At 42.3% G+C, this 14,734-nt stretch overlaps 1 protein-coding gene across 2 annotated transcripts in view; it reads left to right on the top strand.

Annotated features, from left to right (window-relative positions):
- Positions 1-360: 360 nt before the first annotated feature.
- The window catches only part of CREBBP (CREB binding protein), a 134,779-nt gene continuing 120,405 nt past the window's right edge, over positions 361-14,734 (top strand). The window contains exon 1 of one of the 2 annotated variants that reach the window (XM_054589512.1): positions 361-745. In XM_054589512.1, the coding sequence (XP_054445487.1) occupies positions 661-745 (85 nt within the window). In that variant the 5' untranslated portion in view covers positions 361-660. The remainder of the gene's footprint in view (positions 746-14,734) is intronic. The other variant, XM_054589511.1, reaches the window with a different exon arrangement.

Below are 14,734 nucleotides of genomic sequence, written 5' to 3'. Positions count from 1 at the left end.
CCGCTCCCCTCTCGGCTCGGCCTCCCGGAGCCGCGGCGGCGGCGGCGGCGGCAGCGGCGGCGGCGGCGGCGGCGGAACGGGGGTGGGGGGGGCGCGGCGGCGGCTCCGCTTCGCGCATTGTTTTTCCTTACGGCGGCGGCGGCGGGCCGCGGGCGGGGAGTGGAGCCCGGAGCCCCCCGGTCGTCGGGCCGCGAGCACATTAATTAAGTGGGGCGCGGGGGGGGGGGGGTAGCGAGGCGGCGGCGCGGCGGCGGCACCATGTTCCTGGGGACTGCCTGAGCCGGCCGGCCGGGCGCCGTCGCTACCAGCCGGGCCCGGGGGGGCGGCCAGGCCGCCTGGGCGCCCCCGCCGCGGAGTGTCGCGCTCGGGAGGCGGGCAGGGGATGAGGGGGCCGCAGCCGGCGGCGGCGGCGGCGGCGGCGGCCGGGGGCGGGCGGTGAGCGCTGCGGGGCGCTGTTGCTGTGGCTGAGATTTGGCCGCCGCCTCCCCCACCCGGCCCTGCGCCCAGCGCCCTCGTTCTCCCTCGGCGTTCGCTCGCTGCTCGCCGCTCGCGCTCGCTCCTCTCCACTCGTAGCCGGCCAGGGCCGGCGCCGACCCCCGCTCCGGAGCCATCGCTGGCCCCGCCGTCCGCTCTCGGGGCTGTTTCCGCGAGCAGGTGAAAATGGCCGAGAACTTGCTGGACGGACCGCCCAACCCCAAACGAGCCAAACTCAGCTCGCCCGGCTTCTCGGCGAATGACAGCACAGGTGAGGAGGGGGCCGGACGGGGGGCGGGGGCCTCGGGAGGTGCTGTCAGACCCCACCCCCGAAGGTGAGTGCCCCCTGGAGAGCCGAACTCGGCCACGGGCCTGCGAAGCAAACTACCCCCCCGCCCCCCCCGCCCCCAACGCAAGTGGCGGCTGGCGCTGCCTCTTCCCCTGGAGCCCCGCGGGAGAGGGGAAGTTTGTGGGGAGACTGTCGTGGGGCCCGAGTGGGGGGCACAAGCCAGGGAGCACTCGGGTTTCCCGGAGTTGGTGAGCCGTCCTCGCGTAGAAGCCGAGTGGTACTTCCAGGAGAAAAAGTAAAGTGGAGCGTGTTTATTTTGCGTGGCAGATCTTCCTGCCGCCGTGTGTCAACACACGCGTGGCTGTCTGGAGGGGGTGACAGCAGAGGGTAAGTTTGATAGCTAGAGGAGGATATAGTGCAGCAGAAAGGGAACCGCAAGTGTTTTCGGAATTGGTGACACATTCACAACACAGCCGCCAGCCTGTGAGTTACAACTGAGAAGTTTCTTGGAGTATATTTGAAAACTCGTGTTGTTTGTTCACCTAAATTATTCCATTTTTCACAACCCTAAACTTCGTTAGCAAGATGTTCTAAAAGTTGCGGTGGTGTGTTTAAGTTCACAGAAGTGTAACTTTAAAAGAAAGTTAAATAGATTCATTTGGGCTGCAATCACTATTTGAGCTCATGGGGATTTTACAGCGTAGAGCCATAAAAATTACGTTACGGAATGCAGAAACTACGCTTTTTCCAAAAAACTCTTTCAGCAGGATACTGACTAAATCATTTTTCTCATTAAACAGTTTCCCTGAAAACTTTCGTAGATAATCACATCAGTTGCTTAAGAGAAGAATTTTAGTTTCCTATTCATTAAATAATTCAGGGTTCTTCTGCGCTGGTTCACGGTAGCATTATGAACTACTTGTATTTTTGTCGCTGCTTGAGGACAGTTCTGTTGCGGGTGCAGCTTGCATTTCTCCAGTACAGTCTTGAAGTAGCAGCATCTGAAAATCAGTTTATAATGAATGGCTCCAAATTGAATTACATTGCTGCAGCAATCCCTTCAGATTTGCAGTAGACACAGCTGTTCAGCTTCTGCAAATGTTTCTGTGACTGACCACTAGCATATTTCTATTGTACTAGTGGTTTAAAAATCTCTTTCTACTGTTGAAACAAAACTTGAATTTTATGGTTTTGGTTTTAATACAATTCCTAGAATATTAGTTAATGTAGAAGTGAGAGAAACAGTTATTTTTTTAAAATTTGTCATAAGGAGATTTTCATCTAAAATAAAACTTGTTAAACACTGGGAAGGAGTAAATAAGTCTCATGGAATATAAAAGTCTTCAATAATCTTTTAAAAACTGATAAAGAGTTTGATGTTAATTTTGTAAAATCAATTGTCTAAAGTGAGAAATGTAGAAACAGCTGTGATTTAAATGCTTTTTTACTGCAGAACAAATCTCCATTGCTTCATTAATCTTGCCATGTTGGAGTGAAAAGTCTTCACTCATATGAAACATAGATCATACCAGGCAAGTTCAGCTTTGAAGCTTGTCCTCCGAGACTGGTAACTTTTTGGATGGCTTTGCAGCTTTGCTATTGTTGAATGAGGTTATTGTAGATCTTGTTTTATCCAGAGGAAGAAATTAGTAATGTAAGACTTAACAAAAAGGCTTGTCCTACTATATACATCTAATTGTTTTCAAGATAAAGCCCAAAGGATGGCCATTTGAGTAGACCTGTCACTTAGATGGTCAGATATTTAGTGTGCTGCTATAATCACAGTGAAATTCATCAGAAAGGATTTTATATTCTTGCCCACTTTTTCCTCCTTCCTTTCCAAGTTTGATCCTCATAAGGTATGGGGGCTCTTACTTTTCCAACTGTGGAACAAAGATGTCAGTTTTTAATAGCTCTGATTTAAATAAACCAAAGAATAAAATCCACACATTTATCACATCATGTTACACATTGGTCATATCACATTATCTTGGACGGGTGTATTAGCGTGGGTGGCCGAGGGAGGGATCATTGAGCATATTAAATGAGATACAACCCTGTCTCCTGTAACTACTAGTGTAAGACAGATAGATCTTAAGGACATAGATTAAGCAAATGAAGAACTAATGAAATTAACATTACATGCAGTCAAAGGAGTGAAGGCATTTGGTTAGATGGAAAAGTGGAAAGAGACTTGGAAATAACATCCTTGAGAGACTCAATCTTTTCTTAGTGAGGGAATGTATATTTGAGCCTTCTGAAGAAAATTGGGCTAGTTGGAGCAAAGTGTGTTCCCTGCTCCTGTGATAAAATTGAGGGAGGGGTACTCTGCATGGGAAGAGTTGAAGGGTTAGGAGGATTGGGAGGAGGCCTTGGTGGCCTGGGAAAAAAGAGAGACATGCCACAATGCAGTGTATGTCTTATGTGGACTGGTCTGTGGACATCTGTTAGACGAGTGTGGGGGCTGGCAGTTGGCCAAAAGAACAGAACCCCTGCCCATTGTGGAGCTTACCAGCCAGAGTGCTGCCTGATGGGCACTTGCAGTCTAGGAGTGTGGATGTGCATAAAACACTCCACAGTGAAGTAAGGCAGCATCTCCTGGTGATAATGCCTTTGCCACCTAAGACAGGCAAGAGAGGTCAGGAAAGGCTACTGAGAAGAGTCGACAGAGGTGGTGCTTAAAGAGGGAATGCTCCCCAAGGGAAGGCAGCAAGAGGAAGAAGGGAAAACAGTACTTTTCACCCCATCCAAACCTCAGCTCTCCAGCGGCACAGAATTTGATGGTATCAGATGTTGTTAAAGTAGCATTTTCTTCTTTTACATAGAAGGCTTAAACACTTTGTTACAACTATAGTCTTCCTTTACTTTGGCATCCTTCATAAGTAGGAGGACTTTGTGTTACCAGTATTTAGTTAGTTGTGTGTTTTGGAAACTTCTTTATTTAATATGTCCAAATCATAACAGCGTATTAGTCTTTGAACAGCAGGGATTCATGATTTAACAGTGTAGGAGAAATAAATATCCAGGCAAGCAGTAGACATTTTTTTTTGCCAGCCTAATTGAGACCAAATTTACATATAACACATACACTTTATTAAAAAGTTTAATAAGACTGCCTTCTAGAAATTGAAGGTAGGTATGTTTGATCTGTATAAGTGTCCATAAGCAGTTGTGTTTACATTTTAAATGTGAATCCCTGTAAATGCAATAGAAAAACATGTTTAAAGAAAGCTTGTGGTAAATATGGCTATCAGCCAAAATATCTTTTACAACAAAATGATATTTATTTTTATGTGCAGTGCTTTACATATCAGAATGCTTTTCTCTCCATCATTTTGGTCCTCACAGCATCCTATGAGGTAGGGAGGGGAAGTACTATTCCTGCTGCTTCTAGGTGAGGACCATGTTTCAGAGAGGTAATCTGCCCAAAGTAACATAGAGGGCCAAAACCAGAACCAAACCTAGATCATTAAAGTAAATAGATCAATATAGTGTATTCATTTATAAATCTACATCCATAAACATGGAATTTGCTTGACTCACAGAATAGGAGACTAGTGGTTGGCAACTTAATCGCTTAACACCAGCAAGTGAATTAAATCCCTACTGGGAAAGTTTGTAGCCACTCTGTGGGGAGCAGGGGTGTGATATTCCTGCCAGGGACCCCAGGCAGGAACTCCCCCTTCCCTCTGGTTCTGGCAGCAACAGGGTATTATTCCAAGCCTACACTGTGTGGTCTCACCTTCATGATTATTGCAGTGAATAATTGAGGACCAGTCAAATTATTTCATCTCTTAACTAAGTTCTTGCTAAGGAAATGTAAGTTTCATAGAGACTTATAGGGCTAGGACTTGTCATGACTTTTGCGTTGCTTTTACTTGTTAGAAAAGTAGGGGCTTTTGAATAACCGAAAGGTGAGAACAGTGGTTCTGTTTGAAGTTCTTCAAGGGTGATGGTGGATGAGTATGAATCCCACAAAGGTGCCTTGGCAGTTGATCAGAAGGTTGAGAATCATTCCTGTTTAATGTTTGGATTTGATTCTGTAATTCTTAGACATAATTGAAAATGAGTTATAAAGGGACTGAGGCTTAATCCTGCTATAGGAAGTTGATGCTTAGATTGCTAGCCAGTGTTTTTACTATTCTGACTTGTGTCATTGTGGTTGTGGGACAAAGTGTGCTATTACTTGGTGCTATTTAAGTGCCAACTTTGTATTTTTATTTATTGTGTTTGAAAATAAAATAATTAAAAATGATTTTGCTAAAGTATGCCTTTCCTTGTTAAGATGAAATGTACCTGTTGTGTAAAGCAAGACTAGGAAAGCTTGCTTTAAGCCAGTTCAGGTCTTAGGTTAACATTAGTCAGGACACCACCTCTTTAGCTTAATCACACCAGCACTTCGAGTATAGCCCAAGAAAATAGAGAGCATGTGAAGAGGTGTTCCTCAGATCAGGTTAGGAATAGCTGAGAAACTTAAGTGCAGGCCTTCCCAGAACCCTTGTGTACTGATGGGCTGTGAGTCTTAGAGGGGCTGTAGTTGGCACCAGTCCCAAACCTTTTTTATGTAATACAAGGGAGACACCCCCCCCACCCTCCCACAAAAAGAACAACAAAAAACAGGGGGGTTTTTTGTCCCCCCAGTGGAGGGCGGGTCCCTAGTAGTACAAACTTCCCCGGCTAGATGAGTGTTCTAGGAACCCACCTGTATCAGTGCACCAGCTGGCATTGTTGTTAAGAGGCTGCATTCAGCCTCAGTGATTTTTTTTTTTTTTGAAGACTCTTTCAGCACCTTTGCTCATTTCATGATGGATGATTTATGAGCACACCTCCCTATACCACACTGAGTGTTTAGCAGTTTTTGACCAAAAGTGGCATGATCCCTAATCCCTGTGCCCCACTCTCCCTATTCACCTAATCTCACCCTGAGTGACCTTTTTTTTTTTTTGTCCCCCTGCCCCCAATGAAAAAAAGTCCTCAAAGGGAACTGTTTTGCCAATGTGGAAGAATTAAAACAAAAAATGGCAGCAGCACTAAAAAGTATCAAAATTGACACGTTCAAAAACAGTTCTGAACAGTGGAAGAAAGTCTCAGTACATGTATTGCATCAAATGGAGAGTACTTTGAGGGTGACCGAAGTTTAAACATGTTAGCATAAATACACAATTTTTTATAAATCTGTTTTTTGTGGGGGGTCACCTCCCCATACATGGTTGAACAAACTTTATATAAAGGGCCAGAGGACGTATTTTTGATTTTCGGACCCTATAGTCTCTGTTACAGGTACTCAGTGCTGCCATTTTAGCCTGAAAGCAGCCTTGGACAGTACTACAGGAATGGGTGTGGCTGTGTACCAATAAGACTACAATTTGGCCCACTGTGTGGCCCTAATGTAATGTGGGACTAATGCTCTGAAAATCCATTCGAGCACTGGGCTGCCAGGGTTGCCTTAGTCTCCATTGTCTCTGAAGATTTCGAGGACAAGGTCTGTCAAATAGCAGCAGCATGCTAGTTTGACTAATGACCCTCAAGCATGGGGAGCAGGGGTGAGAAGCTCTTGAGCCCAGTGAGCCCCAGGGGAACCCATGCAGAGTCTGGGGCCACTTCCAAGTTCGAAGGGAGCCTCTGTCTTTTTTTGTTTTTCTCTAACACTTTTACGTACTGCTTAATTTAAAGTCAGGTAAGTTTAATGAAAACCCGAGTTAGATTAAGGTGGTTATTTTGTTTCTTTGCTTGTTGTTTTGCTTTGCATTGATTCCAGTGTATCACACAGTATTTCCTTCTTCCTTTGCTGTCTTCTGCCCTCCAAGTCCACACCTTCCAGTGAAACTTGAAGGTGAGCAGCTCCACAACAGCTTGTGAGAGCTCTTCACAGCCGTATTTTGTATTTCTGGGAGCAGTGCCCGACACATGCTAGGCCCTCCAGAAATAGTTGAGGGAATGAGTGAACTAATGTACAGTATTTTTCAAAGTTCTCATTTTTTTCTCACAAGATTGTGTTTTTAAGTTAATTGCCACAAATCTTAGGATCTCTTTGTCCTAATCCCGATTTCTATTGAGATACAGGTGTGCACCTGTGCATTTTCACACATGGATCAATCTGGCTGGCCTTAGGCGTGCTGAGGCCAGGGCCTATTTGGGGCTCTCACAGGCTATTTGGGCGGTCCTTGGTGGTGGCACCACAGGCCATGGTGTTGACTGGACAACAGAAGATCTGAAAGCATTGGCTTTGGAGCCAAACCAAGTGGGTGTCATTCTCCTTTCCTTCCTTCATGACCCTCGTCAAAGTTAAAGTTACATCAGCTCTCCGATGTAAACTGAGTTTCCTCATCTGTAAAATAGAGATACGGTAATACCCATTCCCATCTCAAAAGGTGGTTGAGGGTAGAATGAGATCATGTGTGAAAAGTGCCTGGTCTGAAGTAAGTGCTCAGTGCATGACACCTCGCACTGTTCTTACTAGGGAAGGTGGGTGTGCCCTGTAGTCCAAAGTCACCGGAAGTGCTCATTTGATTCAACTAGAGACTTGCTGATGCTTCTGAAACCAGCAGTAGCCTTGTATGCATATCCACGCAGGCCCATGGGCAGACAGATGTGTTGTAGTGTAGCCCACTCAACATATGGCCAAGAATTATATAATCACTACTATTGATTTTTGCTTCCATTTTCAACTATTTTTTTTTTAAATAGGAACGCAACGGCCATGAAATTCTAAAATTGTAAAAACTTAAGTGGTGTGACATGTTCTGAAAATTCTTACTAATTTTGAATTATATTTAATGGACTGTTTATGTATCAAGTGAATATGTGATTCTGTTTCTTTACTGAGTATATTGCAGTTCATTCTGAGGTACCTGTTAGGCAGTAGCAGTGTACAAAAGGATTCTGATTAATGTCTTTGAGTAGCTTAGAACTGTGTCGACAAGATAAGACTTAGAGGCAGAACTTGAAAAAGAATACAAAATGTAATCAAATGCTAAAATGCATGAATCAGAAAGGGCAACCCCAAGAGGGCTTCATTTATACCCCTACTATTTACTGAATGCTCCTGTGTGCAGAAGCCCAGGGCTAGGTGCCTGAGTGAGGGGGTAGCACCTTAGACCTTGAGGGCGAGTGAGGGCCCTTGGCTAAGAGAAGCGCGCACCAGAGGTAGCCTGGTGGACCCTCTGTGCTCCTGGGTTCTTGTGCCTCCTGGACCTCTCCTGCTGAGCCAGAGCAAGGAGCCAGATATTTGGGGAGCCTGCTGGTTCTCCATGCCTCGTTATCATTGGAAAAGACACTCTGGCCACTCACAACAGTTTTGTCTATGTGGGTGTGATGGTCCCATGGCTCTCAACTGTGCCTATCCTCTCTGGTTGTCCCAGACGGTCTCTCTTAAGCTCTCAGATACCTGGCCATGCATGCCCTCTGGTTTTCAACACATGTTCCTGGTGTTCCTTCAGCCTGCTCTGAGGCCTTTTCCTACTGGTGCCTCTCTCCTTGGAGTTCTATTCCATGACTAATGGCTCCTTCGGTCTTGCCCGCAACCCGTTCGTTAACTGGGGGAAGGAATTCCACACTTCTGTTCTTCAGTCTTAGGCTTAACTTTCAGGAACATGCTTACATTGCAGCATATCCCTGGTGCCAAAGTGTAAGCCTTCTGCCAGTGCCTGCTGGGGGGCTTTTGCATATTCAACTTTGCTTAGGGGCTGTGATCACTTGACAGAAGAGCTGAGACAGAGTCATGTACAGGGCCCAGAGGGAACAGAACTGAACTCTGACTGGAAGAGAAGTGACTAAGATTTGGAGGAGAGTTCTTTGGCCATGGAAGAGTATGCAAGAAAAGCCAAAGTGTTTTTTTGTTTTCCAGGTTTTTAGCAGTTTTGAGAATGACTACTGCTGTCTTTGAAAAACTGCCTTTAGGGTGTTTTAGGGTGTTATAAATTGGGGAAACAAGGCTATTTTTGAACTCTATATCTAAAAGTCAAATTCTTTCTTTTTACACATCACCCTTAGAAAGACTTGGATAGCATCCCATGTGACATTTTCCCCCATTTTTTATTTCCATTAATCAAGAGAATGTTTAGTTGAACTATAGCTAAGAATAGTAAAATCTAATGGTGACAGATAATTTCACTTGATTAAATATGACTTTTCTATTTCTAGGTGCCCCATCTGCTACTGTTTGAAAATCTCTGAAATTGCCAGTTTTTCTAATAACACCTGTGTCTTACTGTGTACAATACTTGTTTCTTTATAGTTGTAACTGTTTAATGGGGTTGTACAATTCTGTTGTAAAGAAAATCATTGTTATAATTTAAAAGCTTCTCTTTACCCCCAAATATTTTGGGGTGTTTTTTGTAATCAAAACTGTATTACCTGTACAGATTTTAACTGCAGTTAGTATAACCAATGAAATAGTAAGAAAAATAAGCAACTATTTATAATAGCCTGTAGAGAAGCTATTGTACAATATCTAAATAAAGTGGATTTGGTATTTGATTAAAAACTGAATGATGACACTCGAACTGTAGAAATCTATCAAATAATTGGAGATTTCTTTGACAGTTATGGACTATAAGCTTTACTCAATTGCTTTGGATTAAAATATTTTGAGTATCTGTCACCTGATTAAAAGTAGAACCTTCTAACCATGACTCAGTGGAAGGAAATGTCAGAGCTTTTTATATGGGGTGTGGGCAGTGGGGTAGTAAGATGGGAGCCCTGGCCTCCTCTCAGAGTGGATGCTGAATCTTGCTTGGTTCCCAGCTCATAAGCACTGTGACTTGGGGCCTGTGGCTTTACATTTGCGTTTTGGCAGGGCTGGAGGGGAGGGTTGTCTCATCTCTAAAATGGGTTTTTTTCCTTCTGGAATTTTTCATTTATTTACGCTTTAATTAGCTTTGTATATTGGGGCTATTATGCTTCCTTGCATATAGCAGCTATTCTTACTCTTTAATTGTGTGGGAAAATATAGATGTCACCTACCTCTCAGAGTAGGTTGGTGAAGGTTGGGATGACGTAGGCGAGGGGTCTGACACAGAACCAGATCCATGGAATTGAATTTTCTTGCTGAGTAAGTGAGAAAATACCTCCCCTTCCTGTTTTGCTTCCAGCACCAGGGCTAGTGTAGTCTCAGTACCAGCTTGCAGAAGAATGAATAAGGACCTGAGATTCAGGAATCCTACAAAACTGGTAATAGTTTGACACTCTTTATTCAGTCTGTATTTGAAGTTAAAGGCTGTTATTTATTGAGAAATTGAAGTCTAAATGGAACTGCTCTTCTAGTATTTCAGAACAAGGACTAGATTTAGGTTAGGATTTAAAAAGGAAAAGTGAGGTGGCGAAATTACAAAAATAGTCTATTTTTTAGAAAATGGGAGAAATGACTTTGGGATCGCTGTGCAGTTAGTAAGGGTGATTGGTTTGGTTAAAAGAAGTATCAGTGAAATTTAATTTCCTCTTTGGTTCAGTTACCACTGGTCTTGAAAGCAAGGGTTTCAGCTCCTTTCTGTACTTTGGGAATTTTTTCTTGAAAATAACAAACAGGCATAAAGTATTGGTAGATTTTCTGTGTCATTTTGGTTGTGCCTCTACTACTGCTTGGACTGGTTTTTGTTTGAAGAGCACAGCCTGCCCAGAGTTGAGCTTCTCTTAAGAAAAAAAAAGTCTCTAGGAAATCATCTAAATTATCCAGAGAAAAATCATTGTTTTAGCACGCACTGATAACTTTCTCAGTCTTTTAAAGTATAAGGAAAAAGTGATTCTTTTCCAACAGGAAGAGAGTGGATTTATACATTTCTCTGTTTGAAATGCCAGTAGTCTCATGATAATCTCTAATTTTTTTTTTTTTTTTTAATTCTTACTTGAAGACATACTTATTGATTTCAGAGAGAGGGAGAGAAACATCAATCGCTCGTCTCTCATATGTACCCTGATTGGAGACCAAACCACAACCCATGCATGTACCCTGACCAGGAATTGAACCTGCAGTCTTTTGTTCTATGGGACAACATTCCAACCAGCTGAGGCACACTGGCCAGGGATCATGATAATCTCTAAAGCAGCACTGTCTAGTAGAACTTTCGGTGTTGACGGACATGGTTTGTATCTACACTGACCGTACTGGAACCTCTAGCTACTTGTGGCTATTGAGTACTTGAACTGTTACTAATGGGACTCAGGAACTAAATTTTAAATTTTATTTAATTTTATTAATGTAAATGTAAATAACTATATGTGGTATCAGCCCTGGAAATCTATTGGGGACACAACAGGTCCAGTGTCTGCCTTCATGGGAGGCAACTGTAGTCAGGTGTTACCTAGAACCTCAGAGGGGAGGTTCATGCATGTTACGGTATAGAACAGAATCTGTTCTGGAGGGTGTTGGAAGGCCTCCTGGGGAAGTGGCATTAACATGGAGACCTGAAGATGAACAGAAGATTATGGGGAGGGGATACTCTTCTAGGCTTGGAAACAGCATAAATAGCAACTGTGAAGATCTGCAGGTATAAACTTTTGAGTGTGTAACAGTTTTTGCTTCACGTTCAGTGGGCTACCATTTAGAAGCGGTGTAGTCTTGCCTCTGAGGGTTGAAGGCTGCTGCTGTGGTCCTGCTCTGGGGAGTTGAGTGGACCTGGGCTCCAGTCTTAATTCTACCATTTCATTCTTTTATTCAACAAATATTTAAATGCTTGTAAGTAAATTCAAATTAATTATATGTGCTTGTGTGTGGGATACTGCCAGGCTGTAGTGATAACAGGGGTTGCTCTGTCTTTTTGGAACTCAGAGTGTAGTGATGTAGGCAGGCAACCCAGCAGTCCCACCAATGCCTGTCTAATTACAGACTGAGATCAGAGTTGTGATGGGGAGGAACTGGGTGCTTCAGGTGGGATGGTGAGAGAAACTTCGTAGTGGAAGGGACACTGGAGCTCTTGCAGGATGAACTATGGGGGGCATCAGAAGGCAGGGTAAGATCGTGGAGAGCCTCCAAGTGTCAGACCAACGAGACCAAGTCATTCTTTTTTATTTATTGATTTGAGAGAGAGGGAGAAAGAGAAAGAAACATCGATTTGTTGTTCCACCTATTTGTGCATTCATTGGTTGATTCTTGTATGTTTCCTAACCCACAACCTTGGCATATAGGGACAATACTCTGACTAACTGAGCTACCCTTCCAGGGCCAGGTCATTCTTTTAGGGCTTTAAAAACAATACAAAATTTTAGAAACTCATCACTTCCAAGGTAATTGGAGAAGTCTGGATAAGCTTTTCCAAGATGTGTGTTTCTGTCTAAGTTCCAGTCAGCAAGGAGAGTCGACTACTGCCTCTCCTCCCATACCCCATTGTAGAAGGAAAAAGGCACCAGGAAAAGCAGTTTAAGAAAGCTGTTTAAAATTTTGTTTTTTTTGAATGAGTAACATATTTAATAGGGTTAAAAATTCCAAAAAGTATACAGAAGAATGTTTCACGAAAAACTCCCTCTCCTGTTTCTGGAGTCAACCAGTTCTACTCCCCACAGGCAAATAGTGTATATTATTCTAGAGACATGCCGTGCATATATATAAGTGCATGCTCTGTCTACTTTCTCTTTCTTTCCAAAGTGGCACATTATACAAGTTCCACTGTAAATGCATTTTGGAATAATAAATATCTGAGAGCTCTTGGAAATACTAATATTCAAAGAGCAGTCTTCATTCTAAAAGTCACTTTTTTTAATGGTAAAATGTTTTGGTGCTGTACTTAAATAATACAAAATGATTTTAGTGTTTTCACTATCCAATATAAACTGGAAGAACCTAAGGTTTTAAAAAAATTAATTCCAGCGCTGGCCCGTTGGCACAGTTAGTAGGAGCGTTGTCCCATACACGAAAAGGTTGTGGGCTCAGTCCCTGGTTGGGGCATGTACAGGAGGCATCCAATTGATGTTTTCTCTCACATCGATGTTTGTCTGTCTGTCTGTCTGTCTCTCAGATCAATAAACATATCTTCAAGTGAGAAATAAAAAACAATAGGAAAAAATTTAATTTCATGTCATCTTGAAGAATAGTAGAGGTTTTGTTACTGTTGTCATGTTGTACATCATGCAGCCAATTCGCACCAAAGTTCTGCTTAGTTTCCCAGTTTTCAGTACCTTCCGTATTAGTTGATATACAAATATCTGTATCTTCTACATCAAGCAGATAAAGCAGAAATCAGTCTCTTGCTTGGTAGGACTTCTAAGAATGTTCATATTAACTCTAGACCCTTTCATTAATTTAGTTAATTTAGAAATTGCAAAACGTTAAGATGACCCAAAAATCCTTCAGGAGAGGAGTAGCTGAATCCTCTGCCATTGCAGATGTGAAGGAGGGAGGAGAGTAGAGTACACTTAGAAGAGAAGATAAATTAGAGAATCATTACATAAAAAATGGAAAGCAAAAATAATAATTAGATCCTTTCTGGGGGTAAAAAGATACTTACTAATGTGTGCATAGATTTCCGGAAGGAAATCTCTCGAGTTGTTTTTCTTGGTAAGGGACTGGAGATGATTTGGGAGGACTCTGTACTTTATGTTGTTCAGAATGCATTTTAAAAAATACCATTAACATAATTTTTTGTCACGAAAAACTAATTAAAAAGTAAATCAAATCCAGAGCAAAATTTCTTTAGTATTTGTGGTTAGAAGAATCTGTTTAATGGTGAGAAGTGGAGTTTTGGTTGTTCCTATTGTAAAACCTTAGACCTTTAGCGAGAATGACTTGAACAAAGCATAAATTAACTTAGAGGTACCATCCAAAGATTGAAAAATGTAATTGTGTTTTAGTGTTATGTCCAATCATCACTTCCTTTGTCACGAGCTCCAATTTTAATAGAATCCTTTTATTTTATTTTAATACACTACTTCTAGAGGTTTCTTCATTGATGTGTTGGATGCTACAAGACCTGATAGCCAACTGTGTTTCTTTGAGTATTTTGAAATAATTTCAGCTTTCCTTATGTAACATTTGTCTTAACTACTACATTGGGCACAAAAAATGTAAATTGTTACATTCCTTTAGGGAAAAAATAGTACTTTTGAAAAGTCCTTCTTTAAAATATTTTTTATTTCCTTGCCTTTTAAGTTCATTTGAACACTAATAATATTTGGAACTAATATAGAGCTCATTTTAGATTCCATCGTCAAACAGTAAACACAATCCTGCTGGAACCAGGAATGCCTGGAAGTGTTCCAGGTGCTATCACCTGGGCTAAAACTAGTCACCTGGGCTTGGACACCTTAGGGGCTGCCTTTAAAAATTCAGTTTCTTTAATTACTTAAGTGGATAGTTCATTCACATGGTTCAAAAGTCAGTGGACACAAATTTGTAGAGTGAGGGCATTTCTTCCTCTGCCTTGTCCCTCGAGATGGGAGTGGATTGTGCCCTTTTAGGGTTTGCCTCTCAAGCAGACACTGTCTATTCTTGGCTCTCTCGCCTCCTTCCTGCCTTTTTCTTCTTACCCAAGGTAGTATACTGTACATGTGTGGCATACCTGTGCATAGCAGCACATGGAGCGCTTCCTCATTATCTCTTTCTGTAGGTGCTGGTGTTCCATTATATGAGATGGGCCATAATTGATTTAATCTGCTCCCCACCTATGGACATTTAGGTTATTTCTAGTCTTATATTCTCAAAACCGTGCTTCAGTGAGTAATTGCTCTGCACTGTTATGTGCATATCTGTAGAACAGATTCCTAAAAATGGAATTAATGGTTAAAAGGAATCTCTATTTGTAATTTTGTAATATCATCAATTGTTCTCCAAGAGCTTGTATGTTGGTGGATTCTTAAAGCTTTAAAAGCAGCACACTTATGTGATATTTAGTATAGACATGACTAGATATTTCGTGATGATGCATTATTCTTCAGCTTGTGATCTCCATTTGTGCCTCTCAGTTGCTTGCAATTTATCTATAATTGTAGGGTATACTTTATTTTTTCTTTAAGACTTTATAGAGCAGTTTCAGGTTCACAGTA

The sequence above is a fragment of the Pteronotus mesoamericanus genome, unplaced genomic scaffold (assembly GCF_021234165.1).
Source record: "Pteronotus mesoamericanus isolate MK-2021 breed Mesoamerican mustached bat unplaced genomic scaffold, CSHL_Meso_final scaffold_167, whole genome shotgun sequence".
In the NCBI taxonomy this organism is placed as follows: domain Eukaryota; kingdom Metazoa; phylum Chordata; class Mammalia; order Chiroptera; family Mormoopidae; genus Pteronotus; species Pteronotus mesoamericanus.
This window is presented reverse-complemented; position numbering and strand designations above follow the sequence as displayed.